Source organism: Thamnophis elegans, chromosome 1, assembly GCF_009769535.1.
Source record: "Thamnophis elegans isolate rThaEle1 chromosome 1, rThaEle1.pri, whole genome shotgun sequence".
Taxonomy (NCBI): Eukaryota; Metazoa; Chordata; class Lepidosauria; order Squamata; family Colubridae; genus Thamnophis; species Thamnophis elegans.
In genome coordinates, this window is record NC_045541.1 from 97,952,843 (window position 1) to 97,974,960 (window position 22,118).

General features: G+C 36.6%; 1 protein-coding gene and 1 long non-coding RNA gene across 8 annotated transcripts in view; one reads left to right on the forward strand and one right to left on the reverse strand.

Annotated features, from left to right (window-relative positions):
- The window catches only part of NAV2 (neuron navigator 2), a 253,203-nt gene that overhangs the window by 160,577 nt on the left and 70,508 nt on the right, over positions 1-22,118 (reverse strand). For all 5 annotated transcript variants that reach the window (XM_032224985.1, XM_032224976.1, XM_032225004.1 and 2 more), the window contains exons 4-6: positions 21,110-21,182; positions 17,111-17,396; positions 11,058-11,215 (exon numbers count right to left, since the gene is read on the reverse strand). In XM_032224985.1, coding sequence (XP_032080876.1) covers positions 11,058-11,215; positions 17,111-17,396; positions 21,110-21,182 — 517 coding nt within the window. The remainder of the gene's footprint in view (positions 1-11,057; positions 11,216-17,110; positions 17,397-21,109; positions 21,183-22,118) is intronic.
- LOC116513809 lies at positions 11,015-17,916 on the forward strand. 3 transcript variants are annotated; one of them, XR_004256044.1, is made up of 5 exons: positions 11,015-11,087; positions 11,696-11,773; positions 14,660-14,854; positions 17,596-17,717; positions 17,811-17,916. It is a non-coding gene; the product is annotated as an uncharacterized LOC116513809 (long non-coding RNA). The 3 variants fall into 3 exon arrangements; XR_004256046.1 differs by having other exon boundaries at positions 14,773-14,854; XR_004256045.1 differs by lacking the exon at positions 11,015-11,087 and adding an exon at positions 11,162-11,226.

The following is a 22,118-nucleotide window of genomic DNA, read 5'->3' on the forward strand; positions in this document are numbered from 1 at the left end:
CATGCATGCATGCATACATACATACGTACATACATACATATAATCACATAATCCTGGTACACTGCAACCATCTCATATACATTGCAACCATCATATACTTGACCTTCTGACAAGCAAAGTCAATAGGGAAGCCAGATTCATTTAACAACCATGTTACTAACTTAACAACTGCAGTGATTACATTAATAACTGTGGCAACAAAGATAAAAAATGGGCAAAACTCACTTAATAATTCACTTAATAACTGTCTTGCTTAATAGTGGATATTTTGGGCTCAGCTGTGGTCATTAAGTCAAGGACTACCTGACTTAATAATATACACATGCCAGTTGCCAAGCATTCAAATTTTGATCATATGACCACAGGGATGCTCTAATGATCCTAAGTATGAAAACTGGTCATAAGTATTTTTTTCAGTGCTGTTCTAACTTTGAATAATCAGTAAAAAGAATGGTTGTTAAGTCAAGGACTAGTGTGTTCTATGATTTATATATGTTTTTTTCTCCCGTAATTATGATTCAATGGATTCTTGGCCATTGTCTTGATGATTTAGAAGATTCCTAATTTATATTGACATAAAAATTATTGTAGTTTAGGAAGCCCCAGTTCTAATTCCTAGTTTAATTTCACACACATAGACTCCTTGGAAATTCAAATGTCTTAAATATTTCTCTTCAATCCCGTTCTTTAAAATTCACTCTGGATACCAAAAATCAAATCACCAGAAAATCCAGTTCTGATGTAACACCCCCAACCATGCTCTTTGTAGCTGCTCGACATAACAGAAGGAACAAGTATAACCTACACACCATAAAAGGGTTGATCTTAAATTGTACAATATTTTCCCACTCATACATTTAATTGAAAATCACTCAGCATAGTTGCTGGATCCACAGGACGCATCTTGGGTAATTCTGGCCTTCACTTTTTCCTCATGTTAAAGGCACATAAAATAACAGTGAAATTATTCATAGCTAGCTTTACTTGGCACCTGATATATTGATGAAGTTATTTCTTTAGTTTTAAAATTTGTTGATTTATTAATCTAGGGACAGATTTGGAAGAGAAATGGAATTTAAATTGTGTTCTCTCTCTCTCTCTCTCTCTCCCTCCCTCCCCCCCTCCCTCCCTCCCCCCCCTCTCTCAGTACACATCACTAGCCTACTTTTCAGTTTCTGGCTTGTGTTTCAGTAGTTTTGCCTGATAATGAAAGCTTCCTGAAAAAGAATTGAGGAAAATCTCATTGTATAAAATTAAAGAAAGCAATACTGATAACACTGATAAAATTCAGTGTTCATTCTCTCTCTCTCTCTCTCTCTCCCTCCCTCTCTCTCTCCCTCCCCCCTCCCCCCCTCTCTCTCCAGTTTCTGAGTTGCTTTTGAGTAGTTTTGCCAGCTTATCAACCTTTATGCATCCTATTCTAAAGATTTCATTTTTCAGTCTCCTTTGTGGCCTCTTAGTTAAGAGATGACAGTTGAGAAAATTTCTGTTCCTTGGCAAGTGTCGGTCTGTTGAATAATCATATTCAAATATAATTTTGTTTTTCACTAATATTCTTAGAAGTTCATACCTAGTATGGTAGTCTTCCAATATTTCAGTTGCTAGTGAAACAGCCTCTCTGTGTTTAAATAAGAGGCTGAAGCATGATTCAAATGCCAAGTCTAGCCTATTAAAAGCAACATAAGATTAAACAGGAGATGTGCTGCTTGCTGTTGAATCCTGTCCGCTAACACCATTGGGCCTCTGGATTTACTGTGCCCTGTGGCACATCCCCAAAAGAAATAAACCTAAGCCTGACTCAGACAAGCACATTTTGCTCTTAACACACAGCAAGTTTCATTAAAAATGTTTTTATAAATAATACATAGAATGGATAATTGCATTTTTCAGCAGCTGATTACAGCTAATCAATTTTTCTTTCAGGTGCCTTTCAGCTCATTATTGAATGACAGTAGTCCCAAACTACCCTTCATATAAGCTTGAGGAACCTGATGGCCTAACTCCTTGCATTATTCATCATCAAGTGTTATCAAGACATCAAGAGCCATAGTGGCTCAGTGTTTAGAATGCAGTATTGCTGGCTAACTCAGCAATTGCCAGAAGTTCGATCCTGACCAGGTCAAGGTTGACTCAGTCTTTCATCCTTCTGAGGTGAGTAAAATGAGGACCCAACCAGGGAAGTGATGGAAAACAGGACCTTTGTCAGTCAGCAGGACTGCTGATTTACCACCAATTTATCAAGTACTTAGGAAATGAGGATTTGGCAGCAGAAGCAAACAACAGCCAATGACTTCATAGCCAGCCATCAAAACCCCAACGACATCTAAAAAGTCACATACGATAGGTACTATATAAATACCATACACAGAACAGTCCAAAGCATACACTGCTATAGAGAAGTTCCCTGAAAATGGGCTCCATTCGAGTCTGAAAGCTCAGAAGGCAAAACCTCTGGTCCCAGTGACTGACCTAGATTGGATCCTGCAACATATTTGCTTTCCTTTGTGCGATATGCTGACTTTGTAAACCACTTAGAGAGGACTGTAAAGCACTACAAAGTGGTATATAAGTCTAAGGGCTATTGCTATTGCTTGCTATCATTGGCTTGGATTCATTTGTACTTCAACAGTATCTGAGGAGCCATACATTCAACATATCTTCTCTTTAATAGAGATTCATGTTGCCTTCTCAAGCAAAATTGAAATCCCTTAGTTGTTCTGTGGCATATGAATTCTTTAAACTCAGTTCTGATAATTCAAAAAGAGGTAAATGAAAGTAATCAAAATTACCAGAGAAAATATTTTTCAAGTAGGAATCTTGATTGGAATATTATAACACAACAATCAAGAAAAGTTCCCACTTTAAGATTTTGGAAAACCTTTACAGGAAGAGATTTCTGCCTATTTTTAAGTACTGTATGGAAAACAGTCCAGTACATTTAAATTATTTTGAGTCTACCCAAAAAATGAAATCATACTTTCTACAATCTTTGAAGCACATTATGCTTTCATGTTTATAGGAGTAAATCTAGTGTTGTCACTTATCAGGTTGCTATCTTCAGAAGCAAAAATAATGTTCTGAAAACATTCCTGGCTACTTATTTTGCTCATACAAGTGATATTAAAAAGAAAAAAAAATCTTGATTGATTCTGTATTTGAAACAATATTTACAATCTATTTTTCAATCTTTAACACCCAAGATTGCTGTTAGAAAGACATTTAAATATAAATTGTTCATGGGCTACATAGATTTTAGATATTTACCAAAGGTATAAACCATCCCAATCAAAATCTGTAGGCACCCTTCTCAAATATACTTGAGAAATGAGCTACATATAGGCTTGAAGTTATACAATTATATAAAGGGTTTGTTTTCTCTTATATGGATCCAAGCTGAGGAAGATTTTATGTTTAGAGTTTCAGAAAACATATACAAGAGAAAAGGTACATAAAGCATATTCTTTAAACAATATTAACTTGTATGTTGATAAATTAATAGATCTGGCATTTGTCTTCACCACAGTTCTATCCAAGACTGATTTCAAAGGAATAATATTTAGAAACAAGTACTGTGTGTAAGCTCCACCAACTCTAATGTTTCCCATTCATTTTTTTTCCATTGAATGTGCCAGGTTCCATCCAAATATAATGCTGGCTGGGTAACAACTGCGGCATTTGAATCTTTGTGCAACAAAACAATTGCATTTGCATTGGAGGGCTTGTTGGCTGAAGGATTCCAAGGCTGGAGTCTCAGCTAAAGGATATAAACTGGGGAAGATTTGTGTGTGTGTGTGTGTGTGTGTGTGTGTGTGTGTGTGTGTGTGTGTGTGTGTGTGATGGTGTCCAATGAAATTCTATAACCACACTTATTCATATGAATATACACATGAATGAACACACACAGTTTGTATAATAAATATTTTTATGAAATGTTTTAAAACAGCCATATTGCAACTCACTGCAGAGTGAAGGGCTACTTAAATCACCCAGAGAGCCTCTTTTAAATACAGTTGCTCAAATATTTAGCATGTGGGGAAGCCTTCTCCTATTAAGGAGAGTCATTTGACTCTGTCTCTCTCTCCCTTACTATTTAGGAAGAGAGTAAAAATGTAGAGAGAGATGAGAAGTTTAAAGAACACAGTGCAGTGTGTAAATCAATGTATGGATGAACCTAGAAGCAAGAATGGTGTGCAAGTATAGAAATGGACAGACAAATGGTGCCCCTTTCTTTCTTTCTGTTCCCTTCTGCCATGATTGTCTCTTTGTTTTGGACCATTTTATGTTTTCTGCATTTGTTCCTTGATTTTTAAATGTTTTAACAATTGTAAACTGCCCAAAGTGATTGGGAGTTTGATGTCATATAAATTTAATAAAGTACATTCTATATTATATTAATTATAATACATGAATGATGTTGTGAACCAGGTTTGTGCTTCCACTCCTTTTTCTTATTTCATGCCTTTATAGTTTCTTTGGTTACTGTTTCTGACTCCTTTTCTGTATACTGTATAATGTTGCTTATTCCGAAAGGGCATAGTATAATAAGCACGGATATATTATATTCAGAAATATCAAATTAATACTTAAAAGTTTTTTAGTGTGAAATAGTTTTACTTTTTGTTACAAAGGGTTCCCCCCCTCTCCTTTGGCAGCAGTGCAACACCGGAGGGAAAAAAGTTTTTCTCTTCAACTGTTGCTAGCTTTGCTTTCTTTGCCTTCAAAGTAGTAGTCACTGAATCTGAGCTTTATTTCATAACCTGATTGAATTTTGACAGTTGGGCAAACTGTAGCTAATCCCTTTCAGTTGCTGGAAATTTCCACCCCTCACCCTTCCTGCCTTCTTCAACTAACACACTTGGCTTCAGTGCTACTGAATTTGGCACAGTCAAAAATCAAATTTACTGATGATCTGGCAAATTGTCCAAATAGGGACAGATAAATTAAAGGATAAATTAAAGTGTATCAGAGTTTTTTCTGGCAAGTCACATTAATGGATAGAGCACACAAAAGTTCTTAGTAAAGCGATTTATCTTTACAATTACCCATTTCTAGCATTTATTTTAGGAGGAATACATTTATTTATTATGCAATTAAGCCAAAGAGCTTTTCTGAGAAAATGTTGCCGGGTGGGGATGTTAAAACAGGGTCAAAACATGAATTTTACAGAATATGTATATATTACAATACCAATACCAATGAAGTTGGATGAAATAAAGTATTGAATAAAGTATAGCCAATAGATATCATTTCTTAAAGGAAAACACTCAGAATTCAACAGAATGGGATATATCCTTTTATATACATTTAGTTTAGTTTAGTTTAGTTTAGTTTAATTTTATTAAACTTGTATGCCGCCCTATTCCCCGAGGGGACTCAGGGCGGCTAACAAAACCAAATAGGGAAAGGGGGAGTACAAAAAACAAGAAGACAAAACAAATACAAACAACAAATTAAAAACTCATCAACAGCCGCAACCATTCGAGTGGGGCTGGGAACTCATCAGTCCCAGGTCTGCCGGAACAGCCAGGTTTTAACGGCTTTGCGGAAAATCTGAAGGGTGGTGAGGGTCCGAATCTCCACGGGGAGATCGTTCCAGAGGGCCGGAGCAGCCACAGAGAAGGCCCTCCCCCGGGGGGGTCGACAGTTGACACTGGCTAGTTGATGGAATCCGGAGGAGGCCTAATCTGTGGGATCTAATTGGTCATAGGGAGGTAATTGGCAGAAGGCCAATTTATGTCATAGTGAGGTATTTTTATATCTAAAGCATAAAAAACTCATTTTCTATGGTGTTCTGGCAACTACAATTGGGGGTCATAGGAGAGAAAGAATAGATGTAGTTGATACTAAAACTATTTTTAAAAAGACTTAAATTTCATACATATTTGGAAATAATTTTTAATGATTGACATGAATCAAACTTGCATTTAGGGTTGTATTGTTATGAAACTGTGAGAAGGTTTTTTTTTTACACATATTTTTATATTCCAAGTTCTGGTTTTCAGAATATAAATGAATATATTCTGACTTTCAAAACTGTACATGGGTATAAATTAGTTCTTCCTTGTGGTAGTAGTGAAGGAAGGAAATTGGGAATAAAATTTTTATTTTCATCAAAAACAATTATTGTATGTATGCTCAAGTGAAATTCAGACTTTTCCCAACTATGTTAAAAAAACTATAAAATTGAAAGTTACTATGCAACAGAATGTTAGAAAACAATTAAATACACTACGATGCATTTGATAATTTGGTGTTCTCCAGAAATTACTTTGATAAACCATTACAAATGAAAACGTCTTTGTTCATAACTGGGAATTTAGAAACATTTGTCCAATACATTGGAGAATATCAGATTAGAAAGTTTGCACTATGTGCTGACTGATAAAGAATGGAACTATTTCTCCAGGTGTATACTGCCATCTGCAGGATTATTTTCAGGTCCAGATTACAAAGAAGAACATTTTAGACAAAATAATATTTCTCTGTTAAAGACATTACAAGGACTTGTAACATCAAAGAAACATGATTCTATGGTTAAATTAAAAGAAGGATTGGCACATAACCTAACCAACCATTGCAATTAAACAAGTCAACCAGTTTGGATAGAACAAAGTTAAAATATTTGATTTAAAAAATGTTATTTGTTAGTTCAGTCCAATATGTTTGGATCTACTATTGAGTTGTCTTGTCATGCTTTGCTAAGGTTTAATTTTGATACCGTATTTCAGGAGGCACTTTATTTATTCGTTTTTATTTATTAAATTTCTACACTGCCCATTTTACTTAAGTGACTCTGGACAGTTTAATCACAAAATTGTCCTGCAACTCCAATTATGAAAGGAACAGTGTTTCATGGGAACATACTTCAACTGGAATTAGAGCACTTCTTCTAAGATTATTTAAATGGTTATATACAGCCAAATATGCAATGAGATATAAAATGCAAAGAGTTTTAAAGATAAATATACTCTAAGAGATATAGTACAGAATGATGAATGCAAGGCTTCTGTACTGATAATATACAATTATTTAGACTATATAGAAATGCTTCAAGTAATTAAGAAGATTCCAGCATGGCCTTATCTGAGGGCAGAAGTTTCTGATGGCACAGTTTATTCAGAGGAAACAGAAAAAAGACAATGGATACTTTAGATAAGGATGCCTAAGTGGAAGTGACAATTTAGAAGTGAAGTACAATGTTTAATTACACCAAAGCTGACAGGCAGCAGTTCACATTATAAGCTTGAATGCCTCATCATTTTCTTTACAAACCCAAGTGTCCAAGATGACATTAAAGCTATGTTTAATTAAAGACAAACAAACAAGAACCTTCCTTAACAGGTCAACAATGTTCAACAATTCACATCAAAAGCACAATATTTAGACTGTCCATTATTATTACAAAATCATCAATTATCGTGACAATGAATAGAGCATTAGAAACTAAGGAAGGCTACATGATATGATATTAGTAAGTTAAGTAAATCAGTGTTTTTGATTTCTACAGTATTCACTTGAACAGTGAGCAGTGATGTTTATATAAGGGTTAGGGTTACAGACGCATGCACACACACACACAGACACAAACAGGTTGGATCTTTCTTTCCTCCCCACTCTAGACCTCTGGATTCCCTGTCCAACCCTGCCTGTCCCATACAGGTACCATCCACACAAGTGAGTTGGCCATGCCCACTCAGTCACATGACCCATCTAGCCATACCCACCCAATCAGTCATTAGGGCAGAGAATCAGTTGTTAAAAAATTTGGAGCCCACCATTGGATAATTTGGATATTTTTGAAAATCATATTTTATCACATTGCATTTGTCTTTTAATGAATTTTAATTTGCTTTATTGTATAAATCACAGTATTGATTTGTGCAATTAATGTATTAAATAAATATATATATATATTTATACCCTTTGAAACTAGCATTATATCCAAATGTCTAAAACACTAAATCGTATTTTATTTTACTCAAATAAAAGGATATTTTCAGTAAGCTTAATTCAACAGAACATCTTTTAAGAATGCATATAAAATCTGCATTCATAATGAGTTCTTCATTTTTATGTAACAATAGAACACAACAGCACATTTACAGCTATCAACCCTAGACTCAATGGTCCTTGAAATTAAATTTAAATCATGGGCATTCAAAATCCCTTCATCCTCTCCATGGAAAATAAGGAGTAGAAGTTAACAGGCTAATTTATTTTACCAAAACATAGGAGATGCACTTGAGAAGTTTACTTTTGCTGTTGCTATTAATTAAGGATATGCTACTTCAAAGGGACCAATTTTCTGCTCCTATTTCCCTGGACTGATAGCGCTTTCCAAACAAAACAAAACAAAATTATATCGATAGCGGTGAGAAAAGTTATAAACTAACAAAGAATCTGCTTCAATTATGTTGAACAGCAGCCAATTGGTTTCAAATAGAAAACTTTATATGCAATGCATAGCATTTCAATCTTCACTTTTACTTTAATTTCTAGTAACAAAATAGAACACATGTGTAAAGCTAAATCTAAAATTAGCAGGACTAATATGAATTATTCCTTTTTAATCCTTTTAATGGGTCTCTTAAGAACTCCAACATAAGGAATGTTGGCTTTTCTGTTCATCTGATTGTAGAAAGTAGGCATTAATTTTAGATGCAAGTAATTATTCTCAGTAAGCACCCTTTTCTGTTGACAAAACACTTCTGAAATAAGTGAATGAAGCTACAGGTTTTTCTCTACACACCATAGATGCATGTTTTGGAATGTCCAGATTGGATTGGAAAACTTTCTAGCTAAAATCCTGAAGAATTACAACAAGATAAATTAGACAGAGGAAGGATCTATCCTCATGATGGCGAATTTATGGCACATGTGCCACAGGTGGCACACAATGCCCTCTCTGTGGGCATATGAGCCATTGCCGCAGTTCAGCTCCACCGCACATGTGGGCATGCCTCCCGCTGGTCAACTGGTTGTTGGGTCTCTGCCACGCATGTGGGTGGGTGTGCGGGGGGCACAGATGCATGGGGGTGGGGCACATGCACAGGGCCCACTCCACATTGCATTTTGGGGGTTCGGGCATGCACGCGTGCTTTGGGCACTCAGTCTGGAAAAGGTTAGCAATCACTGCTCTATCTCATGGGTTCTCAACCTGTAGTCCATGGACACCTGGGGGAGGTATGATCTCATCACAGGGGGTCCACGAAGGCTTGAAAAAATATTATGATTTAAATCCTGAGTTAAGTCTTGGGGGTCCATGGCCACAAAAGATATTTAAAGGGAGTCCGTGGTAAAGAAAAGGTTGAGAACTGCTGTTTCGCCATGTTTGTGTAAGGTAGTTTCCTATCATCGTAGATATGTTCAGCTGTTGTATACCTGCACCCACACCCACCCAAACAGATTCCTAAAACACACAATTGTGGTTACAGACTTTTGTTTTGAATTCAAGGGGCTCTGATAATGTTGAGAGGAAAAGAATGCATCATGGAAGGCTAAAACTGAAAAGGTCACAAAGCAGGTGTTACCCTTTAAGTGACAGTTAGAACAATTAATCAGTGGAACAACTTGCTGCTAGAAGTTGTGAATGTTCCAACAATGGAAGTTTTTAAGAAGAGATCAGACAAACATTTGCCTGAAATGGTATAGGGTTTCCTGCCTGAGCTGTGAGTTGGACTAGAAGACCTGTCAGTATAGTTATCCGCACCACAGCATTGAAACTCTGCCTGGAGAGTATCCACCCCCTTGGTGATCTGCACTTCCTTATCATACTTGTTCAGAATCCTCATGAAATCCTTGGCTATAGTCTTGTGTAGCTATGGTCTGCACATGCAGGCAGTGGCAACAACTAGAATTTCAGTGATCAAGAGCAACACCAGTAAACCTGTGAACAATTTGATCATAGCTTTGTTAGATCTGAATAAAGCAATTGCTCCAAAGCCAGACAGGATGATAATAAACACACCAATAACTGTTATGGTCATAGCTACTCCTGAAATAAGCTTCATTCAGTATGAGAAAAGCATTGTGGAGTTTCACTTGAACACACACACCTGTGATTATTAACACAACTCCAGCAACCCATAAAGTAAAACAGTCATCCATAAAGCAATTTTAATGCACCACTCCTATGTAATCCTTCTTTCTGCCCAAGGTCCCTTCCAACTCTGTATTTCCATTCCATTCCATGGAAAAGACTGGAAATCAGGGACAAGCAATTTCATGTCATTCTTCAATACAGTGTTTTATTCTTCATACAGATAGTCCTCACCTTGCAACAGTTCGTTTATTGACTAGTTTCAATGGCACTGAAAGTGACTTATGACCGTTTTTCACACTTACAACTGTCGCAGCAATCCCATGGTCATGTGACAAAATACTTGGCAACCGGCTCATATTTATGACAGCAATAGTATCCTGGGGTCATGTGATCATCTTCCGGCAAGCAAAATGAATAAGGAAGCCAGATTCACTTCACAACTCTGTTAGTAAGTTAACAACTTCAGTGATTCACTTGACAATTGCAACAAGAAAGGTTGTAAAATGGGGCAAAACTCAGTTAACAAAATGTCTTGCTTAGCAACAGAAAGTTTGGGTTCCACTGTGGTCATAAGTCGAGGACCAGTATACAGCAAGTCCAACCACTAATTTCCTCTAATATAAATTATAAAGTAAGATTCTCTGCACTCCCAAGTTTTTGTACAGTTCCAATATCTTCAGCATATCTGATACATACAGACTAACCTAAGTTAAAAATATATCGTTCAGTTCTTAAACAATACATATCTGGTAAATGTTGTGTCACATCTTTTCTTATGACAGACTTACTGAACAAGAAAAATGAGAATAGGAGAACATGTAAACCTTTCCAGAAATTCCACAGCACCACATCAAAAGGACAAATTAAGTTGTATTTTAAACATGCTTGAAAATGATTAACTCTGGCTGAATTGTGTCATTTATTTACACTTTGAAAAAAAATCTGGTCAGATTTTAATTCAGCTTTATTCAGAACAGCACGTGCAACGTACTAACAAAAAATTCAGTTCACTTACCTTTCTCACTGCTACTTGCCAGAAGGGAAGGTGGGCTTGTGGGCTTGGATTTATCATAGTTGTTAAAGCTCTGGCTGCGCCGATTGTTAGCACTTGCTGGGCCACGGGTTTTTATTTCGCTGCCTGCAGCTGAAACCCTCGTGGTAGGACCTGGAAGCCTGTTTTCAGGGTAAAAAGAAATAAGTGAACAGGCTTGTTCTCCAAATGTGGATGGAGTTGGTTTAGTTCAATTGGTTTGATATTGGTTTAATCCAATATCAAAATGGAAGAGGGCTTACCTCCTCTACAAAGGCCACTGACCAAGTGAAGAGCTCCATGAAGATTCTAGTGTGTCTATGCAGTTCCAGTGCAAAAGCTTCTCTAACTAGATGTCTGGGCATGTATTGCATGTACCTGGATCTGCTTTTTTGCAATTGTAGGCAACTGATTAATGTTTTTGTGTGGGAGATTTCACATCCCCTCTGAATTGGATACTGGAGTCTGACATATTATTGAATATCTAGGCATCAAAACGTTTACATCTAAATGTTTGATCCTGCTGTGAGCAAAACATTCTGCTTTAAAGAGCTCTGGTAGTCTTTGTGAAAAATTATAAATCTTATCTCTTTGAGACAGTATTTCCTGCTTCTCTGTTCTAGTTACACAAATCTTCATGCACTAGCTAGAAAACTTCTTCTGCACTGAAACCCAGAGACTGTTGACATTTCTGCATCTAGGTATGTATGTTGCAACATGCCACACAGTCATTAGTGACCCTGATTTCTTCTCAACCTAAGTATATGCTAGATTACAAATGAAGGCTTTAATTGAAAGAATCCTTATGTAAGGTAATACCTATATGAACATTAAGTAAGGCATGATTATGTTGAGAGAGAGGGGGGAAGGAGGGAAGTGGACATAGACGATAGACAGATATAGACAGACAGCTAGAGAATTAGATAGATGATAGATACATAGATGGATGGATGGATGGATGGATGGATGGGTAGGTAGGTAGGTAGGTAGGTAGATAGGTAGGTGGGTAGGTTGGTAGGTAGGAAGATGATTGGTTAATATATAGATAGACAGATAAACAGACAGATATTTTTGCCTCAAAGACCAGCTTCTAGAGTTGATATTCAGTGCTCTTAACTGAAAATATGCAGCATAATCCTTAGCAGTTTTACTTTGGTACAAGACCCATGCATTTCAGTGGATCTGATTTACAAATGTGTGTATTTGTGGTTGATGCTTTAATATTTGCATGCTTAATGTTCATATTTTTAATCAAGTCACCTAGAACCTCATCTTCATTTGGCAACAATTTGTGTGCAGTACAGAAGCACTCTGATGTGTCGGTGTTTTCAGTTATCATAATTTCATTTCATGAAATGAAATTTCATTTTTTTTTACTGAGTACAGAATGCAATGCTCTTGTGATATACTGTACCATAACTGTTCTGGTTAACACATTACAAACCTTTGTTACTCCAGTAGCATTTTTATGACTCTAAAAAAGAAATGTTGATAAGATTTCCTTCCCAACAGTTTCTAGACAGTGACCAGGAAGTGGAAAGGAGAGAAAAGGGAAGCAAGAAGACAGGTCAGCCTTAGAAAATGCATGCACATGCTTTCAAAGCTTATTAATAACATGTTCAAACACAAATCAACATCTTTAGCTCTCTACTTCTTTGGATACTGAAACAGAATACGAGACCTGCTTTTTCTAAAGATGAGTTCTTCTGTTTTCAGATGCTTCTGAAGAAGAAGAAGCCAAAGTAAGCAGTTAAGACAATCATTAGAGTACGTGGCAGTCATCACAAATGCACACATAACTGCTTTAGATAACGAAGGATACCCAAATAAAACTACAAGGTCAGAACAGACTTAGAAGGAAAGGGACAAAAAGAAGATATTTTTTCACTTTGCATGCTTTGGTGGGGCTGGCATTGACTAGAGCAAAAGCATTCATGCACAGCTAACATTGGAGAGAACAGATTTAATATAGAACGTATATAAATACATATTGTTTGCTTGGTCCATTATGTTTGCTTGGTATCTGAGAACACTTCTCCCATATCTGCTTCTAACCATATGAAGTGGAATAAAACTACATAATGACATTCTATCTATCTATCTATCTATCTATCTATCTATCTATCTATCATCTAATTTCGAATTTCTCATATTGTGTCCAATTTGACTGTAATTGAAGAAGATATTTTGAACTTACAGACTAGAGTCAAATGTAATGGTGGTGAAGCAAGAGTGATGGAATGAATATTTTACTGTAAAAAGCTAGCAATTTTTTGCAACAAAGAGTTAATAGGTATCTGAGAAGGAGGCAGGTAAATTACAGAAGAGAAGTAATATCTTGCAGTTTGTGAACAAAAAGGCATAGCATAATGGTGCATTCCAAAAGACAGATTTATGGGGCATTTCTATTAAAGTTTGTCACAAGAACTTCAATCTGTGATAAATAACATAGGCATTTTTAAAGATTAGAGAAAAATGAATGGACTGAAAACCTTATTACTCATTCCCAGGCAGATTAGAAGTTTGCTATTATAAGACATCCAGAAAAAAAGATGGCATGTATGTCACTGTGTTCCATCACTTGACATAGGAGATACACTCACAGCTATTTGTTAGTGTTGAGAAAATGAATTGAAACTTAAAGGCAATAAAGAGTAATTAGAAAGAAAGCTAAAACAGGGGAAAGGATGTGATTAATAATTTTTTTTCTTTTCCCACCATGGAAAATTGACAGCATTTACTTTTTCACTTAAGACCCTTTAGGCATAGAAAGCAATAGCAACAGCACTTAGACTTATATACCATCCCATAGTGCTTTACAGCACTCTCCGGGCAGTTTACAGAGTCAGAGTATTGCCCCTGACAATCTGGGTCCTCATTTTACCGACCATGGAATGATGGAAGGCTGAGTCAACCTTGAACAGGTCAGGATCGAACTCCTGGCAGTGAGCCGAACCTGCAGTACTGTACTCTAACCACTGCACCATCATGACCAGATGATATAGAGAAGGAATGATATGACTTCCGCATTGCCTCCATATATTTGTGCTCTTGTGAAAGCAATTGAAATGTTACCATCTAGCTGCGCATACATAAATAATTATATGTGTTTGGGATTCCCAGGACCTGAGAGCATGGCAGCATGCATTGTGCCTTGGCAGTTCAGGTGTCCATATCCAAAAAGATCCCAAACAAGCATGTTATGTTGGGACTGGTGCTAATAATGTGTCCTATTGCATTTTAATAAGCTGAAACAAAAATATGATTCAGATTTGACATAGACTGCTGCATTACTATTATGTACTAGAAGTCCCTTTCAGCCCTATGATTCTCTGCATAGTTTTATCTCACATCTTAGCATTACTCAGTGAGATCTACCCATCTTCAAGCTATAGTAGTAATAAATCTAGATATATTACATTTATTATTATAACATATATTCTGATATAAAGTTCAATAGAAACAAAACGGCTGCTAGAACTCCTTTACTTGGAGGAAATAGTAAGAGACTAAGTAGGACACTATCAGTCAGCTAATAAAAATGAGTTCTCTCAGATTATTCATAATATTTGGTTTAAAATCAACAGGTAAGCATTGGTGAGGTCTGAAACATGCAGACTGGAATTGTTGCAAAAGGGGTCATCCATGCTTTACATTAGAGGAACAAACGCTAACCTAGAATTCTTTTTCTGACCGAGAGTGAATCGGATGATTTTGCTTTGAGATGAGTCCCTGGGTGATGCACTGTACAACAAGAAAGGAAAAAAAATTGGAAGATGCAAGTGAGTAAAGAAGAAATATTAATATAGAAAGCCTCTGAGCTAAAAGATATGGAAAAATAATTTATCCAGATGTTTTCAAAGGAGAAAATAATGTTGCTCACCCCAGTCAAATGTCTAGACATGATACCTACTAAAAAAATCCTTCTATGTACCAAAGCAATGATAGTCAAGAGTTTGAGCCTGCACATTTATATCACAAACAAATATTTTTTTTGCAAAATGTCACAAGTGAATTTACACTGTAAAATTAAATGGTAAAACCACCACAGGGTGATATGATGAGATATGTCCCATATAATTGAGTACATTTTGATGCTGAACAGAGAATTATTTTTAAAATTATTGTAATAAATACCAAATTTCACCACATGAGGGTGCCTGCCAAAGAAAGCTTCATGAAAAGGAATTGAGGGAAACCTCATCGTGTAAAAAGTGAAAAAAGCAATGATAAAATTCAATGTGTATGATCCTCATTTCTCTCTCTCCCTCCCTCTCCTCCCTCCCTCCCTCCCTCCCTCCCTCCCTCTCCCCCTTCCTCTCTTACTTCAGGTTCATTTTGTTATTGACAAAGATAGGTACTGTGCTATGCTACGCTGAAAATAATGCTAACTATATTTCTTGTATGCAAGTTAGCTTTTTTCTTATTTGAAAAGATACTTTGAATGTTTCAGAGGAGGGTACATTTAAAAAGATTGGCCCCAGCCACTTTATTACAAGTACAAAAGCATCAGGAACCTGTTCTTTTAAGAGTCACCACTGTTTTGCAGTTAAACAGTCAGGTAGCTCCGCGTTGTATATTTCTTTGTCTCCTGAAAAACTGATAGTTGTTTGTAGGGGAAGGGCTTTCAATGAGGAATCAGCATGGGGCTAGCATTCTTCCTTCTATCCTGGCAACTGCTTTAAAGCATGAAACACAACATTGGGAAATCCAATCATCTCCAAGCACTAGAAGATCCAATTACCTGACTGTAATGACAGAAGAATAAAGCATACACAGTTGTGTAAAGAATGAAAGAAGGAATTCTCTTGTCAGTAGCCACAATCACATTGGAGTTGGCATACATTCATTCCAGCCCAATTAAGGAATGCATATTTCTGGAAAGCAATTTCCACATCTAGTCCCATGACTGAAATCCCAAGCCTATGTGGCTTTTGTGCATACAGGTCCTTCCCCTACAATCCAATTGCCAAGACTGCACAAATGGAGTCCAGTTGCAAAACAATAAATGATCAGCTGTTCAGAGGGCAGGCCTGAAATGCAGTTCTCCCCACTCTGCTCAATTACTGAAAAGCTGAACAACGTGATCTAGTATATATTCTTTTGTTCCGTTGTCACCTTATAAAATTGATCTGGTTTTCAAACGACTGCCAGGATCAGACACACAGGTATTATTTACAGTGTCCATCAGCACAATGGCACCGAATACTCCTTCAGAGTGTTTGAAATACACAGAATTAGATTATTATTTTTAAAATAGAACATTCCACAACTTAAAAAAAAACATAAGAACAAAATGAAAATGGAAACAAATGGCTGAAAACTTACAAGATCGCCCGGAGTCATGGAACTTTGAGTGACACCTCATACATCTCATATAATAAGAAAGAATACTTGTGTAATCTCATGCTGACATTTTTCATCACCTTTTTAAGATTTCTATCAGCATGGAGAGGCATATTAGCAATTATAGGTGATCCTCATTCAACAAGCACTTGTTTGGCTAACATTCAAACTTGTGATAATGCTGAACAAGTGCTACTTATACCTGGGCCTTGAAGTTCTGACCATGCAGCATCTCCACAGACACATGATAGCAATCCAGGTCCTTCATAACTGGCTTTGTTTTCAAAAGCAGCTCAAGGTCATACCTGCCCTGCCAACTTCCCAAAGGGAAGCCAGCAGGAAGTTGGACATTGCTTTCGTATGAGGTTTGCTTAAGAATCCATGCGTCCTCACTTAATGATAGTAACTAGAACTGCTGTTGCTGAGCAACACAGTCATGTGACATTCTGCTTTACAACTGCAGCGTTTAGCAATGGAAGGTCTGGTCCCAATGATTGTTCTTAAGTGAGGACTACCTGTATATGATCTCATAAGACAATGGCCAGAGCTTGGGGGGAAAAAAGGCTGATCCCTGTCCTTCTTACAAGGTGCATCTGCTATAGGTACAAAGATATTGAAATAACCTGCTGTGAAACTCTTGGCATTTGGAAAAGCAATGGTTGGGGGTGGGGGGGGTGAAAAAGCCCACTCACCTGGACTGCATTTCTGGTTGTGCTTTTAACTGAAGCTGTGCTGCTTGCTGGGGATGTTGGCACTGAGTCTGAGGCGAAGCTGGCACCAGTGGTTGTGGTTGTAACTGCTGGTCAGGTAGTCCCACCTGGCTGGGGGACGGAGAGCTTGCTTGCTGGGATGAGGTGGGCGGTTGCTGGGATGGAGAGTGGTCTGAATGTTGCTTTGGGGACTGCTGTTGCTGCTGCTTATAACGCGATAGGCTGAAGAAGAGGCCCAGGATAGCCTTTAAATTCCCATTCCTGATCTCTGAAAGGCAATTAATAAAGAAGTATTTATATCATGAAATGGCATGATGACCCAGTTGAACAAATGTTTTGTTAAATTTCAACTTTCTTTGTTAGCTCAGGCTCCTGGAAGATCCAATTGATCAAAATAAAATTAGAGAATCCTTGCAAAAACAAAAGAATCCTCCAAAAAAAATTAATATCTTTTTTTTTCTTTTCAGACGGAGGGAGACATAAATTACTTCTTGTGACCATGGTCCTCCAGAGAAATTCAGTTCAAGATCAGGACAAATAATTGTATATTCAATGAAAAAGTTAAAGAAAGATGTGACAAAATATTCTGGTAAGAAAAAAAATGCCATTCAAATTCTTGTCCATTTTTTTTGTTTCTTTCCTTTGACACTGGTTTGGATTATTTGTTGTTCCTAACTTACAGAATATTCTGGAGAACAAATGCCCTGACCTACTGAAACTACATCTAGGATAGCTGCAGAATTAACATCCCCACATATACAGAAGTCAAATAAATGTGTGTATCAAGACATTGCCTCTCATCTTTGCACATATTGTATTTATTTCATGCAAACATGGAACTGGCAATTGGCAAGGCTTGTCGTGTCTCCGCAGCAGGAGTGGGTCAGCCAGTGTGACCTTTTCATGCATACTTTCAACATGTGAGAGGGGTCATGTAAACCTCTAAAAGTCTGGGACTTGGCTGTACAGGAAAATGCCATTAAGAAGAAATGCAATTAAAAGCCTCAGTAACTTGATTCTTCAGAATCAATCAGAGGTATTAGCAATAAACCTGATACCCCAAAATGGGAAAAGCAAACCAACACTGGACTTTGTTGTGTGTTGGTTCCAGTGCTTCCAAAATAAAGCATAAACAGTGCTTCCAATGAACTCTACAAATGTATTTCTTCTTATCTCAGGAGATAGACTGAGGTAATTCAACTGGCATTTTGCAATTGGACTTTGCACACAGAAGGCTCATCAAGGTTAGTCTGAATTACTTCCTCTTACTACCTCCTTCTCCCTTTTAGGGCTGTTGAAGTACACAGACTCCCAAGTTTCAATCCTGTGAGTGTATAACTAGTCATTTCCATTCCAACCCACAAAAAAGGGTTTTTTGGGGTTTTTTTAAGCTGAAAACAAAATACTGCCAGATGTCACAGTTTTTAAGGCACAGAGAGTTTCTTTTTGGTCTGGAGTTTGGAAATTTCCATGCTGTGAAGTTCCTTTGGTTGCTTCGATTTCCTTTGGCCCATTATTACATTTTAATATTTGTTTTTTCCTTGAGATGTGAAATCATTCAGTTCTCTAGTGAGACAAAAGGAAGACAAAACAGAAAACCGACAAGAAGGAGGTAGAACAACTTGTATGTAGAAACTGTGCAGGCTTTGTTCAAAAATCGCTGCAAGTATATTTGAACCATTTTACATTTAACTTCAAACAGATTTTTTTCCCTACAAGCCAATCAACCGCAAGTCATTAGATTCTGAGAATGATAAACAGAAGTATTAATCAGGCTTTACTGGAAGTACTTGATCATTCTCAAAAATGATGAACCTCATAACCTATTCAGAGAAACACAGAAACCTGTTTCTGATCATTCTGGATGAACTTGAATATACATGTGACAATCCAGTGCTATCTATCATATCTGCTCACTTAATATTCTCCTTCATGCTTAAATACAATCAACCGAAGAATGGCAGACAGCTAGAAAAACAGTATAATTATCTCACTGGCAAATGAAGCTGGGATTTCTCCAGTAATCAAAGAGTTAATACTCAGAGCCAAGGAATTCTGTTGGCAGACTACAAACTGGGTGCCACAACTGAAAAAAGAAAATCTGTCAGCTGGGAGGACTTTTCTGGGTTGCGAATCTTCTTCATAAGCGTTCTGGCAGCTGACACATACAAACATACTCTAAATTCACTTGGGCTCAAGGAGCTGTATGAACTCAATGGCAGGGCGGCTGCTTTTGTTGTCAAGGTAACTGTGCTACGTAGTTTGGAAAGAAAAACTGCATGGTTTGGGGAGAAACTCACAGCTCAGGCAACCTGTCTCACAGATAAATAAACAAGAAAAAATAGTCTCACCTTGATTTCCATCTGAGATTAGTGAGAGAGATGTGAGATAGAACATACTGTGGCAGTTTTAACTGCCACCTTTTTGAAAGATTTTTAACGGATTTCCGCTTATAAATAAATGGCAAGTGAAAGTAAAAGTTCATCTTAGAACTGAGATAAACATGCAAATGCCAGACCAATCATCTTTTGAGCATACAAAGCAGTGTGGAAAAAATAAAAGTAGGGATGGTTAAGACGTGATAAAAGCCAGAAAATTTTACATAGAGTATTTTGATAAGCAAAACCAAACCAACCAACCAAAGCAAAGCAAAGTGTGAATTACATTACCTGTGAGGTACAATGCATTTTTGACCTAGATTATCCATGTCAGTGTAAACAGCCATTAATTTTGTCAGGGCAAAATGGCATTGCATTTACAAAAATAAAATTAGCCTGCTACTTATTATTAAAACTGTCAGAAACAGACCTATATTAGATCCCAACAGATGTGAAAGTATTTTTTTATATACTGTAAAGGGAGGAGAACTTTGCCCTGATATAAATAAAATGAAGAAAACAATGAAAGGACAAAAGTAGCATGGAGATGGAAGAAAGTGAATTTATTCTAATTAATGTGCATTCCAATAAGTTCAGAAACCTACTTGTTAATATCCAGCAGTCTTATCCAGAAAGAAAGAATGAATTGGCCATAGCTCGGGGATATAGCACAAATTAGACATGTAAATACAGTATTCCTGTTCAATTTTAGCATCCCAAGTGGGCCTGGGAGGTACTGTGTTGTGACATCATAGATTATTTTAGATCGTTATACTTGGTCACAACAGAAGATAATACTGAGCTGAATGGATGAAGATTTCATATGAGGCAACTGTTTTTATGAATAACCTCAGGGTTTTTTTACTGCAAAAAGTCCATCGCTTATATTGTCTGAGTAAAAATAAGGTATTTCAACCATTGCTTAACATATTTATGTTGCTTTTTTCTACAAATAGTTCTTACATGGATTTCTAGTCATTTTTTCTTATGCAATAATTTCCCCCTTTTTGGCTTTTCACTGTGAAATATTCCATTAAGAATTTTTCACTCTCACCCTCTCAGAATCAGGCTCTTATATCAACCTGATTATGTGGCTGTTCTCCCTAAATGTTTATCTCTCAAGATTATAATGAATTTCTTGGAAATTACCTTCAAAGCATTTTAGATTTTTTTATTATCACACTGAAATTGGATTTGACCAGTATGTCTGTTCAAAATCTTTTTCTAATGCAAACTTGAAGCTTTCAATGTAAGGTTTAGAAGAAATGACCTGAATACATAGTGTTCCCATGTTTGCTTAAATCTTCATTATGCTTTCCTCCTTCTTTTCCCTGTGATGAATGTTGAAATTTAAATCCCTTAGAGCATGAACAGCTCGCTATTAATATATAACACACTGATAGTGAAAGTAATCAAAAATTATTATGACTTACAGTATATTATTATCATTACTATGATTTGCTAGTGTTAATCAATGGATTTCCTTCTATTACATTCATTTTATTTCTATTAAAAATCACTGCATATTTTGAAGCCCAAATAAAAATTGGCAGATAGAAAATTTCCCATAGAATAATAAAATTCAATTTAAAAGTAGTCTTACCTTCTGCAGATAGTCCCTGTATGTTTATTCCTTTAGCAGCCAGAAAACTCAGGCACACATCTATGTTTTCAATCTTAAAAGATAAGGGATAGGGAAGGAAATAATTTTTTTATAATGTGCTGAAAGTAACTTGTACTTTCGTTCAATATTATACAAAAAACTAACTGGCTATGAAATGTTCATGTTGAGAACAAAATTCTATTTGCATAATGGATTCCTTATCTCATGAAAGAGCCAAGGTGGCACAGTGGTTAAATGCAGCACTGCAGGCTACTGCTAGATCAGCAGTTCAGCGGTTCAAATCTCACCGGCTCAGGGTTGACTCAGCCTTCCATCCTTCCGAGGTGGGTAAAATGAGGACCCAGATTGTTGGGGGCAATATGCTGACTCTCTGTAAACCGCTTAGAGAGCCCTGAAAGGCCTATGAAACGGTATATAAGTCTACTGCTATTGCTATTGCTATCATCTATTCCCCCCCACCCCTGTATTTATCAATATTGATCTTGGAAGTTTCAACCAAACTTTTGACTAGAAATGGGGAGAACAAGGACAGTAGCAGGTAATGTCCTATATGCTGATAACAGTCCCTTATTAGATATAGTCTTGGATTATTGGCTAAACATGCTGAACATTTTGTTATTATATTTGTATCTCCTTTTTAATTCCAAGAAACTACCATAAGCACAATGTTTCCTGAATAAATACATAGTTCATTGCTTACATTTTTGTGGTTTGACATTTTTGGTTTATGTTACCTATGCTGGAATAAAATCCATGTGTAACTCCTTGTGAGATGAATTATCTTAACCACTGTAGCTAAGGTTTTAATTTTTTGATAATTTTCATGATAAGAGAAAAATTGCTTAGCATGCAAAGTACTTCTCCATAAACATTCCTAGCAATGCTATAGTGAAGGCAGAAGCACAATTTTTCAGTATTTCATATCATCTTTCTCAAAATTAAAAAGTAACATTATAATTATTTGATACAAAAATACCGTTTATCTGAA